Here is an 18,630-nt window from a genome sequence, read left to right as displayed (position 1 = left end):
TGGCCAAGTATGTCTCCAGACCTAAACCCAATTGAGCACATGTGGGGCATCCTCAAGAGGAAGGTGGAGGAGTGCAAGGTGTCCAACATCCGTGCGCTCCGTGATGTCGTCGTGGAGGAGTGGAAGAAGATTCCAGAAGCAACCTGTGCAGCTCTGGTGAATTCCATGCCCAGGAGGGTTAAAGCAGTGCTAGATAACAATGGTGGTCACACAAAATATTGACACTTTGGGCACAATTTAGACATGTTCACTATGGGGTGTACTCACTTTTGTTGCCAGCTGTTTAGACATTAACAGCTGTGTACTGAGTAATTTTCAAAGGACAATAAATCTATACTGTTATTCAAGCAGCACACTGACTACTTTAAGTTATATCAAAGTTTCAGTAGGATAATGTTATCCCCTGAAAGGATATAACAGAATATTTGCAAAAATCTAAAGGGTGTACTCACTTTTGAGATATACTGTACATACACACATACACACATACATACATACATACATACATACATACACACATACATACATACATACATACATACATACATACATACATACACACATACATACATACATACATACATACACACATACATACATGCATACATACACACACACATACATACATACATACATACATACATACATACATACATACATACATACATACACACATACATACATACATACATACATACACACATACATACATGCATACATACACACACACATACATACATACATACATACATACATACATACATACATACACACATACATACATACATACATACATACATACATACATACATACATACATACATACATACATACACACATACATACATACATACATACACACATACATACATACATACATACACACATACATACATACATACATACATACATACATACATACATACATACATACATACACACATACATACATACATACATACATACACACATACATACATACATACATACATACATACACACATACATACATACATACATACATACATACATACATACATACATACATACATCTGTAACTGGTGTATAAACACATACGTCGTCATATTTTCAATGATATATGAACAGTTTTCAGTTCCTTAGAATCAGCATCACAAACATGACATGGTCATCACACATCTCCATCCTAAGATATGAAGATGTGGCTGAAAGCTGTTGGACAAATGTAGCTTTTAGGCTTGTTTTGTAAACACTATAAGGATTTGTTCTGTTCTGCTCTTCTACTGTGTAATAATGTATTCATTAACTTGTTATACAACATGTTAAATCATTTAAGTGTTTAATTGTTCAAAACACTTCAAAATATCTCTATATCTGCTAATAGCTACAATATAGTTTGATAAACAATTTATGAAGTGGTAAAGTGAAGTGTAACTTTATCTCAAGTGATCTGTCAAGCATATCTGAACAAAGGCCGCCCTTACACTGTCTTTCTTTGCTGCCTGAATCTCCTTCATTCTGTTCAATGTGTTTGAAACTAAAATCTGTTTTTCCAGTAAGAAGATGTCACATGATAAATCCTGTTGACATGCAGAATTTCTCCAGAGAACCATGGTCTGTTTCTGCTGTCTCTCCCTCTCACATCTCTGTATTCTCTTATTTGCCCTGTTACACTGCTGTTCGACTAACCTGAACATTTGTAAAATATTATGATGAGGAGAAGGAAATGGAAAAAGTATTCACTTGTGAACAGACTACTTTAAATGCAGGTAGGCTGAAGTGCAACCACTCATGCGCTAAAGCAAACTACAAGCATCATATATCTAAAACTGCAGACGAACGACACATGAGACCAACTGAATTCTCATTACAAGCCTGATAGCTTCACTTTTTCCACATCATTACTGTTCCAGCTTTAGACGTCAAAACATTTTAGCTTGTCAAGATATCAAAATGCAGCACTCCTGTCTGAATACATTTCAAGCATGAGACATTTTGATTTCATGTAGACTGGAGAAATGCAATTAAATAACCCCCCCTGGCTAATCACATTGCTAAAATACACCCACGACAGGGCAATGTTAATATGAAAGACAAATTGGGATGATCGTCAAACAGACAAGACATTTATTTTTGTCTTGGAATATGTGTGACAAGGGAGTGTGCAGTTTCAGTGCTGCAGATAATGTTGAGGAACTGCAAAGACGGTGATTATAAACTATTTAAATTGTAACTTGGCTAGTATCCTGTAATTAAATAGAAACACAGGAGATCAAATATGTCACCACTCCTACATACACATTTGAATAAACTAACACATTATATCAGCCAGATACAGTGAGAAACTGAACCCAAATAACGCTTTAGATTACAGCCTGCAAATCCCAGTGTAATGATTTAGAAAATGAGCAGGCCTATGTGATGTTTAAATAGTAGTAGTTTAAACACACAGTACGTCATTTCTGCCGGTAGGTTTCTCTCATTTAAAAGAATAACAAAACACGAAATGTGATGACGTTATGAAGTAGCGTGGGATCATGGGAGTTGTCTTCATTGTTAAGCAACCACCATTGCCGATGAAAATCTGTGTGACGTGACTCAGGCAGAAATCACAGACGAGAAAATGTACTAAAGTTTTGTTTGTTCCGGGGGTAATGATAAAATAATGTCTAAAATAATAACAAATAGGCACTGAACCAAGATGGCAAACTCTTTATTGCTCCAACATTGTCCTTTCACAATAAAAGCCCTATACATACAGTATAGGCCTGTCACTGTTTACCAGCAGGAACTTAAATTAACTCGGAGCATTTCACAAAGAATATCAATAAAATATTAAAATAAAATAGGTCTCTACTAGATTACTGTGGTGGAAAATGGAATGCAATGTAAATACACAACTCAACAAAATATATAACATAGATCTAATCATTCTTAGACATTTGAATGAGGAAACATGTTACATATCATACCTTTTAAATAGTAGCTTATGAGTCAACAAACTAAGGTTTTGAACACGTATAGCCGAGGGCGTAAGTTTGGTTTCAGAAGTGCGGGACACAAAATTCACGTTTAGTTTTGATAGAGACCTGAAATTTTAAGATGTTGTATTTACATCTTTCTTACAAAGAGCATTTTGCTTAACTGTTATCTTTGATTGATGTTCGATTCTAACATTTTCTAAGAGTACGTCTTGTCCTAACATTACCAGCTTTGTGTGTTAATAAACCGCAACCAAGACAAAGCATTAAACATGTGGGAGAAAGCTGCGTTACTACAGTGTAGGTTTAAGGTATGTGGACTGTAAAATAAAACATCCTGTTCTTTCTACACTCTCCTATGTACAGAATACTAACACTGTAATTTGCAGGCAATAATCTTAAAATGTACTTTTGGATAAACGAGTCCACCATATGGTTTGTGTTGAAAAAGACTCAAATGGTTGAATCTGGTTACATGTGCCGTGTTTAATAATATTACTAAATCCATTTTCACCAGATGTAATATAGTTTCAGCAAATGTGTGCAGATTATTCCCTCCTATTTAATTCCAAAAGTCACACATCAATTCTCTTTCTCAAGTTCTCAAGACTTTAAAACTAATTACGTTTGAAAAAGAAATCCTTCACTGTGAATGAAATGTGCAAACTACAAAAGAGTTCTGTTCACAGCTTCCCCATTACTTTTGGAAGTCAAAATAAGATCTACTGTAACTTCTGTTCAGGGTTCAGAGGTCATGTCCTCAGTGTTATTTCTGGGAGTTTAGAAGTTAAATTTTTTGGTGGCAATAGATGAATAAATACAAATGTAATTTAATTTGATTAAAATACAGGGATTTGTATTCCTCTGTTACATTTTTGTTCTAGAAGAAGGCTTTGAAACTGAACATTGTGTAAAGAGAGAAAATATATTCACCAGTTAGATTAATATACGAAACATAAGGAGCGAGAATTACCGCCTCGCAGTTAGGGGTTAGTTGCAGTTTACATCCATGTCTGTCAAAATGTTCGTCACTTCACGTGTGTGAATTTGTCATAATTAGCGAATGAATTCTTGAGTTCTGGCCAAAAATGTGTTTTGTGAGGTCACAGTGACCTTGACCTTTGACCACCACACCTGATTAAATTCATTTCTTTCACGAGAATGGGACAGACGAACATACTGATGGAAATATAACTAAATATAATAATTTCATAGACTTTTTGGTGGTTAAGATTTTCTAGAAAACAGGAATTGTGACTCCTCGAAATAAATAATTCATTGGATACTGTAGTTGTTTTGACAATACGTTAGGATTCAGCCCAGTCAAGCCAGCTAATGTAACTTAACATAACTTTTCATATTTTATTTGAACAATGTTTACAAATGAATAAAAGCCTGAGAGTAAATACAGGCGGTCAACTCCAGTCAGTCACTACACTCAGATGGCATATGCCTCTCACTGCAACATATACCTATCTATTCCTATATACATATCACCTGCTGCCTCACCTGCTGCCTCACCTGCTGCCTCGCCTCCATAGTGAAAGCTATGCCGTCCTTTGCTGCTCCTGCTGCTGTTCAAACAGCATTTCCAAAGTCATGCCTCCACCCCAATATCCTCCTATAGGCTCTGAGTCTACTTTCCCCAAGGAGTGAAGTTTTTATCTTTTTATCATAATTTCCCACTCCCTGCTTGATACTCCGCTGTGAGCTATAAGGACTAGACGCCAAAAATATCTACGCTGTGCATAATCTATATTAACATAATAATCCATTCCACAAGAGTTAGCTGGCTAAACCACAGGGACGGAAAAGCAGCAGAGAAAAGATGATCATCAGAAAAAGGATAAACATACAGTGATGTAAAACAGTTCAGGACAGGCTGAATGCTTTAGATGGCAGATTCAGGAAAATGCACCTGTTGTTGTCAATAGCTACAGGCGAAAGCTTTAAAGAGTATTTCAGTTGCGCATCAAAGTAGTACTTCACATCCTTTGTAACTTTAACATTGAGAACAGACAGCCTTGTCTATTAGAAGTGGATGTAGTAACCGGGATGTTTGTGGACTACGGTTTTGAAGCCTTGAGTTACACATTTTGGCGGTCGCCATCTTGTTTTTTTCGAACGAAAAGTGAAACGAGATGGTGGCGCTAAGTACAACCGAATGCTGAACAAGACCAAAATGTTACAATTAACTTTCATGAGCTGTAAACACGCTGTGAAAGTTGTAAGACGAAAACAAGGTAGCGACTTGTCAATCACAAGATAGCCACGAAGAAGACTTTGAACTAGCGATTGGAACCATAGACCCGTCAGGAAACTGTTTACTGAGGTAATAAATCAAGTGAGAAGTAGGGTCATTTTCTCTTGTTCTATACAACTGGACTTCTTTTTGCAACCAGAGGAGTCGGCCCATGCTGACAGTTCGAAAGAATGCAGCTTTAAGGCAATCCTGCATCGGCTTCACTTTTCAGAACCAGAGGTTGCCGCTTGAGAACAGGCCATGGCAACACAATGACCTCTGTGTTGAATTTCAGGTTTCAATGAATGTTTAAAAACACAATGGAAGTTGCTGTTGGACCTTTGATAATGAGCATTGACCTTGTGTTGTTGTCCAACATCTACTACTACCTGATTTATCATCCCTTACTGCCAGTTCACTGCTTCCCTTTAGCAGAATTGATGGTCTATTCGCATGGTTTGCCAAGTGTTAATCAGGAACTGATTAGAAACAGAGGATGGAAATTGTAATTGATTTGCCCCAGCTAAGGAAAGAGATTAGTCACTTAAAGGGAATGCCACAATATTTAAATTATTCACGTATGTTATTGATGTGCCCCGGGACAGAATTACAATTCAGAGACAGAAACCTCAAATTTGTGACTTGGTTGTACCATTCATTATCTGAGGAGCACTACCAGATATCACATCCCACTTTACAAATGTAAGGGTCTTGAGCTTCTAGCTTCAGAGAAGAGTTGGTCTTCACAGTTATTGATTGATCTTTCCTCAGGCACAAGAATAACATATGTGGATTCTTCAGAAGTGTGGCATTCCCCTATAACTCCTTTTTTAAATTCAGTGCAACACTTCCGAAGATTTAAGCTCAAGCCGGGGGAAATAAAGCGAATGCAAGTCAGACTAAAGTGCAGTCTGCAGTCAAAATGCCCTTGAAAGAATTCTTGACTTTGGTCCAAATTGGGTTGGAGTCCAGGGAATGTAATCTGTGCTCCCTCGGAGGAAGGATAAAATGAAAGCACTTGCATGAAGCCAGTCCTTGCCAATATGCATGGGCACCTAATAAATGTGAAAGGCAGAAGCCCAGTGGGACATTTTGGTGCATTCAGAAAACACACAGAGGATTGGGTGACAAAATTACACATATTTAAAACGCCTGAAACATGACTTTTTAAATCAACATTTAATACGTCCTTTATTTTAGATGATCCTGCGGTACAAAGCTGTCAGCGCTGCAGTGATGAATTCCAAACTTGAAGGCAGCAATTTAAGTTATGAATCAATAATGTTAAAATCCTCCTTTTTTAGCACCAGCACCGTCACTGTAGAGGCATGTTTTATGCAGTTTGGTGTCTGAAAGTGAAATTATGTGTCTACGGGACATCTGCAGGGAATTTGATCACATATTTTTCCTCTCTTTTTTAATGTCTTTTTCTACTTTACTGTAGCTCTGATTCTGTCTTCCTCCTACATTTATGACACAGGTAATGGGTATTCACTGTTTGGAGGGAGCAGGTAAATTGTGCCATTTTCCTCTCATTATTTCCTCTTCTCTGAAATCTCTTTCTTGTGTTTCTCTCACACATAATGTCCTTTCTCCTTGGCCTGTCACAGATGGAAAGCTCCCTTTCTCTGCTTCTACTGTAAGAGTCATAGAGTCAAGGAGTCCTAAAGATACTTCATCGGCCCCACAGTGTATTGCTTTTATATATACTGCCCTTCATTGTTTTCTGGTTCACCGTCTCTCTCATCTCCCCTGTTTACGTGTTTCCAACAGCCACTCTTTTAAATCCATTTTTCCCTTCCTCTTCTCTTCTCTCCTCTCCCCTAACCTTCCCTACTCTCCTCTCCTCTTCTCTCCTCTCCTCTCCTATAACCTTCCATACTCTCCTCTCCTCTCATCTCCTCTAACCTTCCCTACTCTCCTCTCCTCTTCTCTCCTCTCCTATAACCTTCCATACTCTCCTCTCCTCTCCTCTCCTCTCCTCTCCTCTCCTCTCCTCTCCTCTCCTCTCACCTAACCTTCCATACTCTCCTCTCCTCTCATCTCCTCTAACCTTCCCTACTCTCCTCTCCTCTTCTCTCCTCTCCCCTAACCTTCCCAACTCTCCTCTCCTCTTCTCTCCTCTCCCCTAACCTTCCCTACTCTCCTCTCCTCTCCTCTCCTCTCCTCTCCTCTTCTCTCCTCTCCTATAACCTTCCATACTCTCCTCTCCTCTCATCTCCTCTAACCTTCCCTACTCTCCTCTCCTCTTCTCTCCTCTCCTATAACCTTCCATACTCTCCTCTCCTCTCCTCTCCTCTCCTCTCCTCTCCTCTCCTCTCCTCTCCTCTCCTCTCACCTAACCTTCCATACTCTCCTCTCCTCTCATCTCCTCTAACCTTCCCTACTCTCCTCTCCTCTTCTCTCCTCTCCCCTAACCTTCCCAACTCTCCTCTCCTCTTCTCTCCTCTCCCCTAACCTTCCCTACTCTCCTCTCCTCTCCTCTCCTCTTCTCTCCTCTCCTATAACCTTCCATACTCTCCTCTCCTCTCATCTCCTCTAACCTTCCCTACTCTCCTCTCCTCTTCTCTCCTCTCCTATAACCTTCCATACTCTCCTCTCCTCTCCTCTCCTCTCCTCTCCTCTCCTCTCCTCTCCTCTCCTCTCCTCTCACCTAACCTTCCATACTCTCCTCTCCTCTCATCTCCTCTAACCTTCCCTACTCTCCTCTCCTCTTCTCTCCTCTCCCCTAACCTTCCCAACTCTCCTCTCCTCTTCTCTCCTCTCCCCTAACCTTCCCTACTCTCCTCTCCTCTCCTCTCCTCTCCTCTCCTCTCCTCTCCTCTCATCTTACCTACCCTTCCATACTCTCCTCTCCTCTCCTCTCCTCTCCCCTAACCTTCCATACTCTCCTCTCCTCTCCTCTCCTCTCATCTCCTCTCATCTCCTCTCCTCTCCTCTCCTCTCCTCCCACCTAACCTTCCATACTCTCCTCTCCTCTCCTTTCCTCTCCTCTCCTCTCTTCTTCTCTCCCCTAACCTTCTCTCTTCTCCTCTCCCCTAACCTTCCCCAACCTTCCCTAACCTTCCCTACTCTCTCCTCCTCTCCTCTCCTATCCTCTCCTCCCTTTCCCTCCTCTTCTCTTCTCTTCTCTTCTCTTCTCTTCTCTTCTCTTCTCTCCTCTCCTCTCCTATCCTCCCCTCCCCTAACCTTTCCTCCTCTCCTCTCGTCTCGTCTCGTCTCGTCTCGTCTCCCCGCCCCTCCCCTACTCTTCTCTGCCCTCATCTCTTCTCCTCTCGTCTCCTCTCGTCTCCACTCCTCTCCCCTCCCCTTCTCTTCTCTTCTCTTCTCTTCTCTTCTCTTCTCTTCTCTTCTCTCCTCTCCTCTCCTCCCCTAACCTTTCCTCCTCTCCTCTCGTCTCGTCTTCCCGCCCCTCCCCTACTCTTCTCTGCCCTCATCTCCTCTCCTCTCCTCTCCTCTCCCCTCCCCTACTCTTCTCTGCCCTCATCTCCTCTCTTCTTTTCTCCCCTCCCCTTGTATTCTTTCCTCTCCTCCTCTCTCCTTTCTCTCCTTTCTCTCCTCTCCCCTCGTCTCCTCTCCTTTCTCTCTTCTCCCCTTCCCTCGTCTCCTCTCCTCTCCATATACATCTCTTATCTCTCCTTGTATCTCCGCTATATAAATAATTGATGGCCCATCTCTGACTCGCCTGGTGTAGTTAAAGGGCGCCTGAAGTCCCGAGGACAACATCAATACTGAGCTGAAAGTACAACCGTGTCTTAGTCTGCTTGCCGCACTTTCACAGGAGTCACTCTTCACTAATGACCTACTTAGATTTGAATAAAAAGTATTTTTCTTTTTCTTTTCTCTTTTTTTTTATTTGCACAACTTCAGAAGACTTTATCCAGTCCACTCAAATAGGACATAAGTGCTCCCTGTGCTAGATTCTTGCATCACATAGCTCGCATGTTGTCTTGTGCCAGAGTTGTGAGGTCATGCAGTAGCTTATAGCACCAGTGTATGTAGAAATCAGATCAACAGTTCTTTATTGTTGCAAGAAATTACAATCTGTGTCATGTATCTTGTCATTCCGAATTCTCTTTCATCTCCGTCTCTTTGAGGCATCCAAATTATGGAAAAACGTTAAAATGTTTACAGACCCTAATGCATCATCTTCTTTTTACTGTGAGAGGGATCCCACCTATGAAGTGGATGTGCAATAAGTGTAATAATTACTGCAATTAACATGCACTTGCGCTGTGCACAATATTAAAGATAAAAAAATAATATTAATAAATGTAATAACATTGTGGGATGTCAAATTGACAAACACAGAGAATTATCAGTAAACTCTATGCAGCTTTTTAGCCTCTTTTAGCTGATCGTTTCAGTGTATCACTACATTTTCTTGTATGGTTCAGTCTCACAGCTCTCATCAACCCTGTTTCCAGCAACTACCTGCCTAGCACATAAAGTTGCACATCTAGAAGCTAAAAATCCAGATATGTTACTAGTTGGTGGAGACCAAACCAGAGCTGAAGTTTGTCTGCCCCAAGTTCAACCCCATGTCCGATCAAATTAAACTATGTTTTTTAAATATAAGAAGAAAGTACATGTTCATTTTTGCAGGCTAGAAATGTGTTTCTTTGATGGTTTATGTTGTTTCCCAAAGCAGCAGCTACAGGCCAAGTATTGACAAGGGTTCAAAAGTTCATGATAGAGTGTTATTGTTTTCTAAATGGAACTGTATAAAACTGAGAAGTAGGCTGGGAACATTTCTTTGTCAAGTCCTCAAACTGTCAGAATGCTTCTCTGTTCTTTACTTACTTTTATAGAGAAGATTGTTTGTTTATTGCAAGGATTTTATATACAGTCACCACACCCACACACAATTGTGACTATCAATTTTACTGAGCAAAATGTCACAGTATTGCTGTTTTGAGGGAAAATATTAAACTGTCCATGTGATTTGTTGCATTGAACATGTCCTCCTGGTAAGGTTGTCACATGTCTAAGTACAAAAACAAACATACTATTTTCAGAAAAGGGAGAGACAGATTGGTATCACATCTTCATATTTTCGTCATAACACATCATAACCTGTTTATGTTAAGATTTCTTTGTTGGCTACATTATGAGCCACGTTTTGTTTTACACAGTGGTGGACAAAGAATAAGTAAAAGCATAGGGTAACCTTTGGAGTCTAAAATATAATGTTTATGAATGAAAGCCTGATTTGTATCTGTGTTTTTTCTCAAAACTTGTACTTTAAATGAGCCTAACGATCGTTATTGGTCACCGTCACCCACTTTCACTGACTGCTGCGATGCAGTTTGACATTTACCTATCACGTGCATTATTGTGCGATATTGTTCCTTCAGTTTCTGTTGGTCTGTCCTATAACAGAAATATGAATATTCTATAATAATGTATAGTTACAGTCGACAATATCAGCTACGAAATACTCAAGTAAAGTACAAGTACAACAAAACTAATTATACCTTGAGGCATGTTAATGACATACAACCTTAAATCACCTGTTGTGGCAAATATCACATGTCTTTACGTGGCTCTAATACCGTTTACCTAATGTGATGTCCCCCATCACAAATTACATTACATTGCATTACATTACAGTTCATTTAAATGACGCTTTTGTCCAAAGCAACTTACAATAAGTGCAAACAATCATGAGGATACAACTCTGAACAGCAAGAATCTTGCAAGTACATTAGCTTCAAATAAGAGAAACTGATGTAAGTGCAACATACAGAAACGATAGAATAAAAATTAAACCTTTAGCTTCAAATAAGCCAACAAAGTTAGTGCTACATAAAGAAAAAGACGTTTAAAAAAAAAAATGATATTGGCTTAGGTGCAGTCAAAACAGGTGGGTTTTCAGTTTGCGACAGAAGATGTGAAGACTTTCTGCTGACCTGATATCAATGGGGAGCTCGTTCCACCTTTTGGAGCCAGGATAGCACTGGCTCCAAAACTGGTAACCAATGAAAGGAGCGGAGGAGCGGTGTAGTGTGGGAAAACTTGGGCGGGTTGAAGACCAGTCGGGCTGTTGCATTCTGGATGAGCTGTAGAAGTCGGATGGCACATGTAGGCAGTCCAGGAAGGAGTTGCAGCAGTCAAGGCGTGAGATGACGTACCCCAGTGGTGAGTTGACAAGGGTCCGAGTTACCCTGTAGGTGCGGTCCTTTAGGTAGGATTTGAGCAGGGAGAGAGCAGAGCCTGAGACTCCCAGTTCTTGGAGGATGTAAAGGAGCAGCAGAAAGTTCCAGAAGGATGACAACAGAGAAAGGGAGGCTGATCGAGTGTGAATCAGCCTCCCTAAAGTTTCTCAGTGACAGTGAGGAGGGCACGCTCAGTTGAGTGGCCTGCCTTGAAACCAGATTGGTTTAGCTCAAGAAGGTTGTTCTGGTGAAGGTAAGACAAGAGTTGATTGAAGACCAAGGCTCAAGTATTCTGAAAATAAATGGAAGAAGACAGACAGGTCTGTAGTTGTTCACGTCAGAAGGGATGAGTGTGGGTTTCTTTAGGAGAGGGTTCACTCTTGCCTCTTTAAGAGTGTTTGGAAAGCGACCAGTTGTTAAGGAAGTGTTGATGAGATATCTGAGAAAAGTAAGAAGGTATTACAAGAAAGATTTCCTGTAATATTGCAGGAAAATGTTACCCATAATCTCTTGAATGTGAAAGAAAGTGTCACCTTGTCAGCTTTATTCACAAATCGTACAAAAGTCTGTGAAAATGTTCTTTTTATGGTAACTGACTCACCTTTCAAAATGCCCTCATTAACAGCTTTTAAAACTACTCTTTGTTGATGTAAAATAACTAATTAATATGTATAGGCTACCCTGTGGAGTTTTCTTGTAAACATAACATTTAAATATGTGTTGTGTGTACCCTTGAGCCCCAACAAAGTGCTGAATGCATTTCCTTTCTTATAAAACACCTGTAAAGACGACTTTTTAAATCATTTTAATATCCTGCTTTGTTTGCATCCATATTAGCTTGCAGTCTTCTTCTTCCGTACCTTTGCTGAAAAATTGCTAAAAAGAAAATTGCCGTATTACCTAAACACCCTTGCGCTCGTTTCTGACGTTCTAACAAATAAGGGATCCACCTGTTAAAAAATTGCCTTTAAGCAGGATTGTCACCATGTTTCTTAACTCAACTTTGTTCAGAAACTAATTTTGATGGAGAGATCTGATGTTTCCAGAATATCTGCCACTTGTCTTAAGTGCCTAAAATGACTTTTGTGTCACAGAAATCTCATATTACAGTGAGTATTTGTAGGAAGGCTTTGTCACGTACAGTGGTGGACAGTAACTAAATGAATTTACTTAAGTACTGTACAATTTTGAGGTACTTTCCTTGAGTATTTCCATCTACTCCACTACAGTTCAGAGGCACATATTGTACTTTTATTTATGTTATAGCTTTAGTTACTTAAAGATTTAGATGAATGCAAAATATAATCAAAGGTTTTATTTAAGGAACATATTTGACTACTTTGTCCCCTACAGCTTAAATAGACCTTTCACCTCTGGTCACGTTACCCTGTTCATCCCTTTAAAATATGTAGTATACTGCCAAGGTTTACTAGTAAATGTATTCAGCAACCCATATTCAACATTGACAAGATGTTTGGCAAAATGAAGGTCATGATTTTGTTTGAGTCTTTAAAAACTCAACAAGTTGTTTGGTGAATGCTGCACTAAAGGAGAGAGCAAGGTCAGTGGAGATCAATACAATTGATGTCTGATGGGATTGACCTTGTAAATCTGTAAACAAGGCTGAGCAGCTTCTGTGTGTGTGTGTGTGTGTGTGTGTGTGTGTGTGTGTGTGTGTGTTTGCTGTTTGTATACCGTACCCACGCTCTCTGATTGTATTGTTGATTTTAAATTAATGTATGTATTTTAGGTTCGGTAAATGCAAAGTTTTGTTGTATTTAACCATGTTTATCTCTGTGACAGTTTGTTTTCGGCTGATTTCGTTAAATATTTTTATCTTGTTTGTTTAGGTTCACACTGCTGATCCAGAGCTTCTAAATTAAACCCACATGGATCTGCACGTAGCTTGTTTGATAAACAGCGGCTCAGTAACCTGCCGTCCTGCAGCGTGTTGGCTCAGACAAAGTCCGATTCAGTTCAGTTCAGAAAAGACCGCAGTTTATTCGTCTTAACACCATGTGAGAACACTTGAGGAAATATGAGCAGAGTATGAGCATCAGTCCATTGAGTTGTGCTTAGCAGTAGTGGAATTTAACTAAGTACATTTACTCAAGTGCTGTTTTGTGGTACTTGTACTTTACTTGAGTATTTCCATTCTTTGTCACTTTAAACTTCTATATGAAATATTGCACTTTTTACATTTATTTGACAACACTATTAAATCAACTAATTGATTATGATGAATTGTTATAGATTAGGCTACCCGGCACTTTATGAAGTAATTAAAATTAGCTCCGACTTTAATAGCTATAGCATTAATGTGATGAACACGTTAATGCGTCACAAATCATAATCCAATTATAAGTAAATAAGTATATTTTGATGCAAATACTTTGATGCAAATGTTTCTTAAGTAAGATATTGAATGCAGGGCTTTGACTTGTAAGAGTATTTCTACAAACTGCTATTACAAAAGTAAAAGATCTGAGTATTTCCTCATCCTCTGGTGCATAGCAGGAAAAACTGCAGGCACTCAGGTATCAACGTGTCTGTTTTTAATGTTACTAAACATCCCCTCAGGTCTGAATTTAATATAATGCCCTCTGCAATACTACGCATTGCAATACACAACGTGCAATACAAACATTTGGCAAACAAAAAGATAGATAAAGGGAGGCTTTGTACCTTGTGCAATTAATAGAATGAACAAACCGCACTAAAATATTTCAAAAAGATGTATTAACATTTGCACATATTACTGTACTGTATTTGTAATGTGTGTTTGTATGGAGTTGTTTGTTCTTTGTACTGTGTTTATTGTCTGTATTAGTGAGACAAAGATAAATTGCCTTCCCTGTTGGGAAAGAGAAGATCTGTGTTATTCATATCTATTCTATTCATGTTTATTGATGAACCCGTGGTCTACTATATAAAACAATGCTGAATAATGATTTCTGCCTTTGTATACTGTCTGCTGTCACATACTGTAGAGGTAAAAAAAAACCGTAATATTTACATTAAAAACCCATAACTTGTATTAGGTGGTTAAAAGTAACCTCTATCACACCTCACTCAAACTCACACTGGTAAAAATTAGATTTGTTACAAACATTTTTCTTGTCCTGTCTTCTCAGATTGATCACTACGCCCAGAGGGATCTGAAGAAGGGCCTCCAGCTCTTCGGCACAGAGGGCAACGTGGGTCTGACCAACGCCTGGATGATAGTACAAACCGATGTAAGATGTGTGATCACTGGAGCAGATCTAAAGCACAAGTTAGAAGATAGTTAAGACATAAAGCCCAGAGGTTTAAAGACCTTTTTCTTCCTCTTACTCACAGTCTACTGAGGTAATGAAGCTTTAAAAAATTGTATGTTGAGACCATTGCAGCCCATTCAAAATTAACTTCAATGCCATTTAACAAGTCGAGTCTTGCAAAATACCTTGTCACAAGCTGAGATACATGACGTTTTGACTGCATTATTAATTGTGGCAGTGCTTACTTTTGCTACTGGCAAGGTTTCACCATTTGAACCACTGTGATCACATTAAATTAACATGGAGTAGTCAAATATTGAAGGGCCATTTGATTTGATATTTCATTCAAATCAAATTTTTATAAAACACTGCAATCCTTCCTGTAGTTAATGGGATCTGGACATTTACAAGGCTGGTAAAAAAAATACTGGCAATCTAAAACAAAATGGCATTAAAAGTGTTTGAAATGTCTCAACTGACAGTAACACACACTGGAAGCTTTGTGGGTTTAAATGCTGCGGTAAAATGCTATGAGAGAGATTAATGCAAACATCATAGACTCTCTGAGGTAATCTTTGTTTCCAGCTCTCACTTTGATGGGCTTTTTCCTTTCTATTATTTATTTATATTTTCTCAACAATGCAATGTGAGGAATAGAGATTTGGAATTAAGGATTGCAGAGGACAGATGCCGCTGCTGGTGAATGCCTTTGGGAGACATCAAATGATAGATTGTAGATTTCAAGGCTCTTTGGAGCTTTTTTCACATCACAGACCCTGTGCTTCAGTTCTGTTCCATTAGCAAATGAGCGGTAAACACTGACTGTTTGGCTCTAGTCTGTGTACATGCATGTGTAGTGTCTGCAAGGCATATTGTGCAAGTGTGTGCGCGTATGGGGACTGTAGAGGCATAAATGACGACAGAGAAATATATTGCAAATAACTTATGCAAATGTGTGGGTGTTAATATGCAGAGGTTGCTTTTCCCCTGCGTACAGCATGATAACATGAGAGAAATCTGCCTGAATGAGCCACCGTTTGAGATGTACACTTCTTTCCTTGTCAAATAAGGGCAGCCGTGTGTATGTATGGGGCTTCATAATGTCTGGCTGAGAGGAAGTATATTAAAAGGCAGCTCTCATTCTGTCACCGTTGTCCCTCCCAAGCCTCCCTTATACATGCTGAGTCACTGAATAGATAATACAGCAGATGTCCCTGGACCAAAGTTCACCCTGAATATTATTAATGGCTCCTTACGGAATGGAAGAGAATCTTCACACATGAGTAGAAGTAGTAAAAAGACGCCAAATGTCGTCGCAATAAATCATAAAGGGTAACGTGCTACGCTGGTTGTAAACTTTTCAAGGTGATAAACATTTGAATATTCTGACTCTGTGCTGTGTTTAGCCTTTGATTTTATTCTCAAACTTTAAAATTATGATTTAGATGCGTTCCGGTCATTTAAATTCAGCTGTACTTCATGATAAATTGCAAACTGGATCCATTGTTCAAGTGAGCGAGTTTTAAATTAACACACAATCCCTGATTCTGTGCACGGAGCGGCATGGGGAGCGGCTGGGGCAACATTATTCCTGTGTGGAAATATAGTCCGCTGAATGCACAAAACATCAGGGGCACTTTATCTTTTCATGAAGTACACTGATGAATTGAATTGTGGTGGAAACCATGATCCCTTATCAAAAATCCATAGCAATCACAAAGAGGGAAGATGTAGATAACAAGTAGCAGGTGAGTTAGAAAATGATTTTAGGGCTTTGAGACAAATGAGATGTGGATTGTACAAAAAGGGGCTGCAGCTCAATATCAGGAAGATTAAAGGTTCCTACGCCCAGCACATATGAATTGTTACGCACCAGGAAATCTTATTCTATTCAGGTCATTTTACTTTCCATCAGCGGAGGATGTTTATTTGATATCACAATTTAGCATTTTAGTGTCATGATCATGACTTATTGTTTTTCTCTGGTGCAGTTTCGCTGCTGTGGAGTCACCAACCACACAGACTGGTTTGAAGTTTACAACGCCAGCCGTGTGCCGGACTCCTGCTGCCTGGAGTACAGCGACAACTGTGGCCTGGACAACCCAGGAACATGGTGGACAGCGGTAAGTTCTGGCGTGAAAACCAAAGAATGTTTCCAATAACTAACGTTATAATGTTTTATACAGGATTAGAAATTCATTGTTGGCTAAACCCATTTCCCAGCAATTGTCAATTGACCTTAGCAACCGTAACTAGAAACACCAGGCATGTGGAGCAGTGTGCATGTGGCTGTACGTGAGAAACGGGTATTTAAAGTTTGATAAGACATTGATAATCAACTAATCATAATGTTAAGTTTATCTGCACTGGTGAGTGTACAGGGAAACCAAGGTCCACTTTCATCTTAGATACAGATTTACAAAATATAATTGAATTAAATCTTTTTAATCTTCTTTTAAGATTAAAACATTTTAAGTAACCAGTTATCTATTGAGCCAATAGTGAGAGCTTTATGTTGAATTATTCACTTCTGTCCAGAAGGACTTGACTGCCGGTGCTACTAATGTTCATCTGGTTATAATATAATAGTATAATCCGTGTTTTTAGCTGTACTCTGCAGGGAGTTGTTGTTTCACTTTCGGATCGTGATACAAGCTTAAGAAAGCAACCATATAACTAAATAACAGTTCTTTGTCATAAAATACTTTACAACTACAAAAAGAAGTATACATGTGGTGCATGTGTTTTAACGCCTCTTCTCCACATAGCTTTGTGCACTTATGCGAGTCAACCGGAAATCTATTCATTCTTATGGGAACGTCCGTGATCTCTGATGTATTTGCAAAACTCCTCCCTCCTTTCTTTTTTTTGAAAGTTTGAAGTTTGAAAAATTCGGAAAATTGTGTAATTAAAATAAACTAGTTCAGCAAGTTACACAAATTGATGATGCCTTTCAAACAGAACACCAGAAGGTCGTGATTTTAACACCAGGGCTGCCATCATTGTGCCCCGGAGCAAGATACTTAACTCTGAGTTGCTCCAGGGGGACTGCCCCTGTAGTTAGTTCCCTGTAAGTCGCTCTGGATAAGAGCGTCTGCTAAATGACCTGTAATGTACGTTTTTGCTGCTGCCAAACCAGGTGGGAAAAAAGGGTTGGTTCTTTAGTTTAAATCCATTAGTGTCATGTGGAAAATCTGCCAAGAAGGGTAGCATGTGTATGAGTGTGAGCATGACTGTTAATGATGGTGAAAACAGGATGTGCAGCAGATAATTGCATCAGTCAACAGGGGAAAATAAAAGCTACATTATTTTTGCAAGTTTGTCTTGATGAATATGTAACACGTGTAGTGATATTGCTACAGTAGGAAAGTATGCAAATAGATAAATCTGCACCACAACATTATTTAGCAAGACTTGGGAGTTGTTGCAGGATAGGTAATTGAGTGTGCTGAGATAATATGTAGTAGGGACAGCTAATAATATTATACATTCATTCAGAATTACTCCGCTTACTTGTGCTCTGACAATCACAATCTTATTTCTGAAGCATACTGTGTCTCACATGAAAGCAACCTCCTGTTCTCTCGACACGCGTCCTATAAACGTCATTAACACATTTAGTCCCAGCAGTTGTTCAGTCATTAAATTTAGCTCGAGCTAGAAAATTATTCCAAGTAAAAAAAAATGGACATTTTTTAGTCCTGAACAACCACACACTCATTTTCTAAATCACTTTTCTTTCCTGATTCCTAGAAAATATCTTTTGTTGACTGAACTGCTCTCTTTTATACTTTTCGACACCATCTTTGAACATTTCAGTCTGGTTTCATAAGTCTTGCTCGATCGGGCCTCTTGACTCATTTTCTCCTCTTGGCAGCTAATGCATCAAATTGTGACCGTCCTCTAGATTTTATATAATCTTTGACTGAGTTTCATCAGATTTATCCCTAAAAGTCTCCGTCTGCATTGGAAATTCATTCTCATCCTTAGTCAACTGTTTCCTATGGGATCCC

The 18,630-nt window shown here is 39.2% G+C and overlaps 1 protein-coding gene across 2 annotated transcripts in view; it reads left to right on the top strand.

The window, feature by feature from the left end:
• tspan4a (tetraspanin 4a) overlaps positions 1-18,630 on the top strand; it is a 115,926-nt gene that overhangs the window by 89,872 nt on the left and 7,424 nt on the right. For both annotated transcript variants that reach the window (XM_029428712.1, XM_029428711.1), the window contains 2 exons: positions 14,495-14,596; positions 16,609-16,740. In XM_029428712.1, the coding sequence (XP_029284572.1) occupies positions 14,495-14,596; positions 16,609-16,740 (234 nt within the window). The remainder of the gene's footprint in view (positions 1-14,494; positions 14,597-16,608; positions 16,741-18,630) is intronic.

Source organism: Cottoperca gobio, chromosome 3 (genome assembly GCF_900634415.1).
Source record: "Cottoperca gobio chromosome 3, fCotGob3.1, whole genome shotgun sequence".
Taxonomy (NCBI): domain Eukaryota; kingdom Metazoa; phylum Chordata; class Actinopteri; order Perciformes; family Bovichtidae; genus Cottoperca; species Cottoperca gobio.
This window is presented reverse-complemented; position numbering and strand designations above follow the sequence as displayed.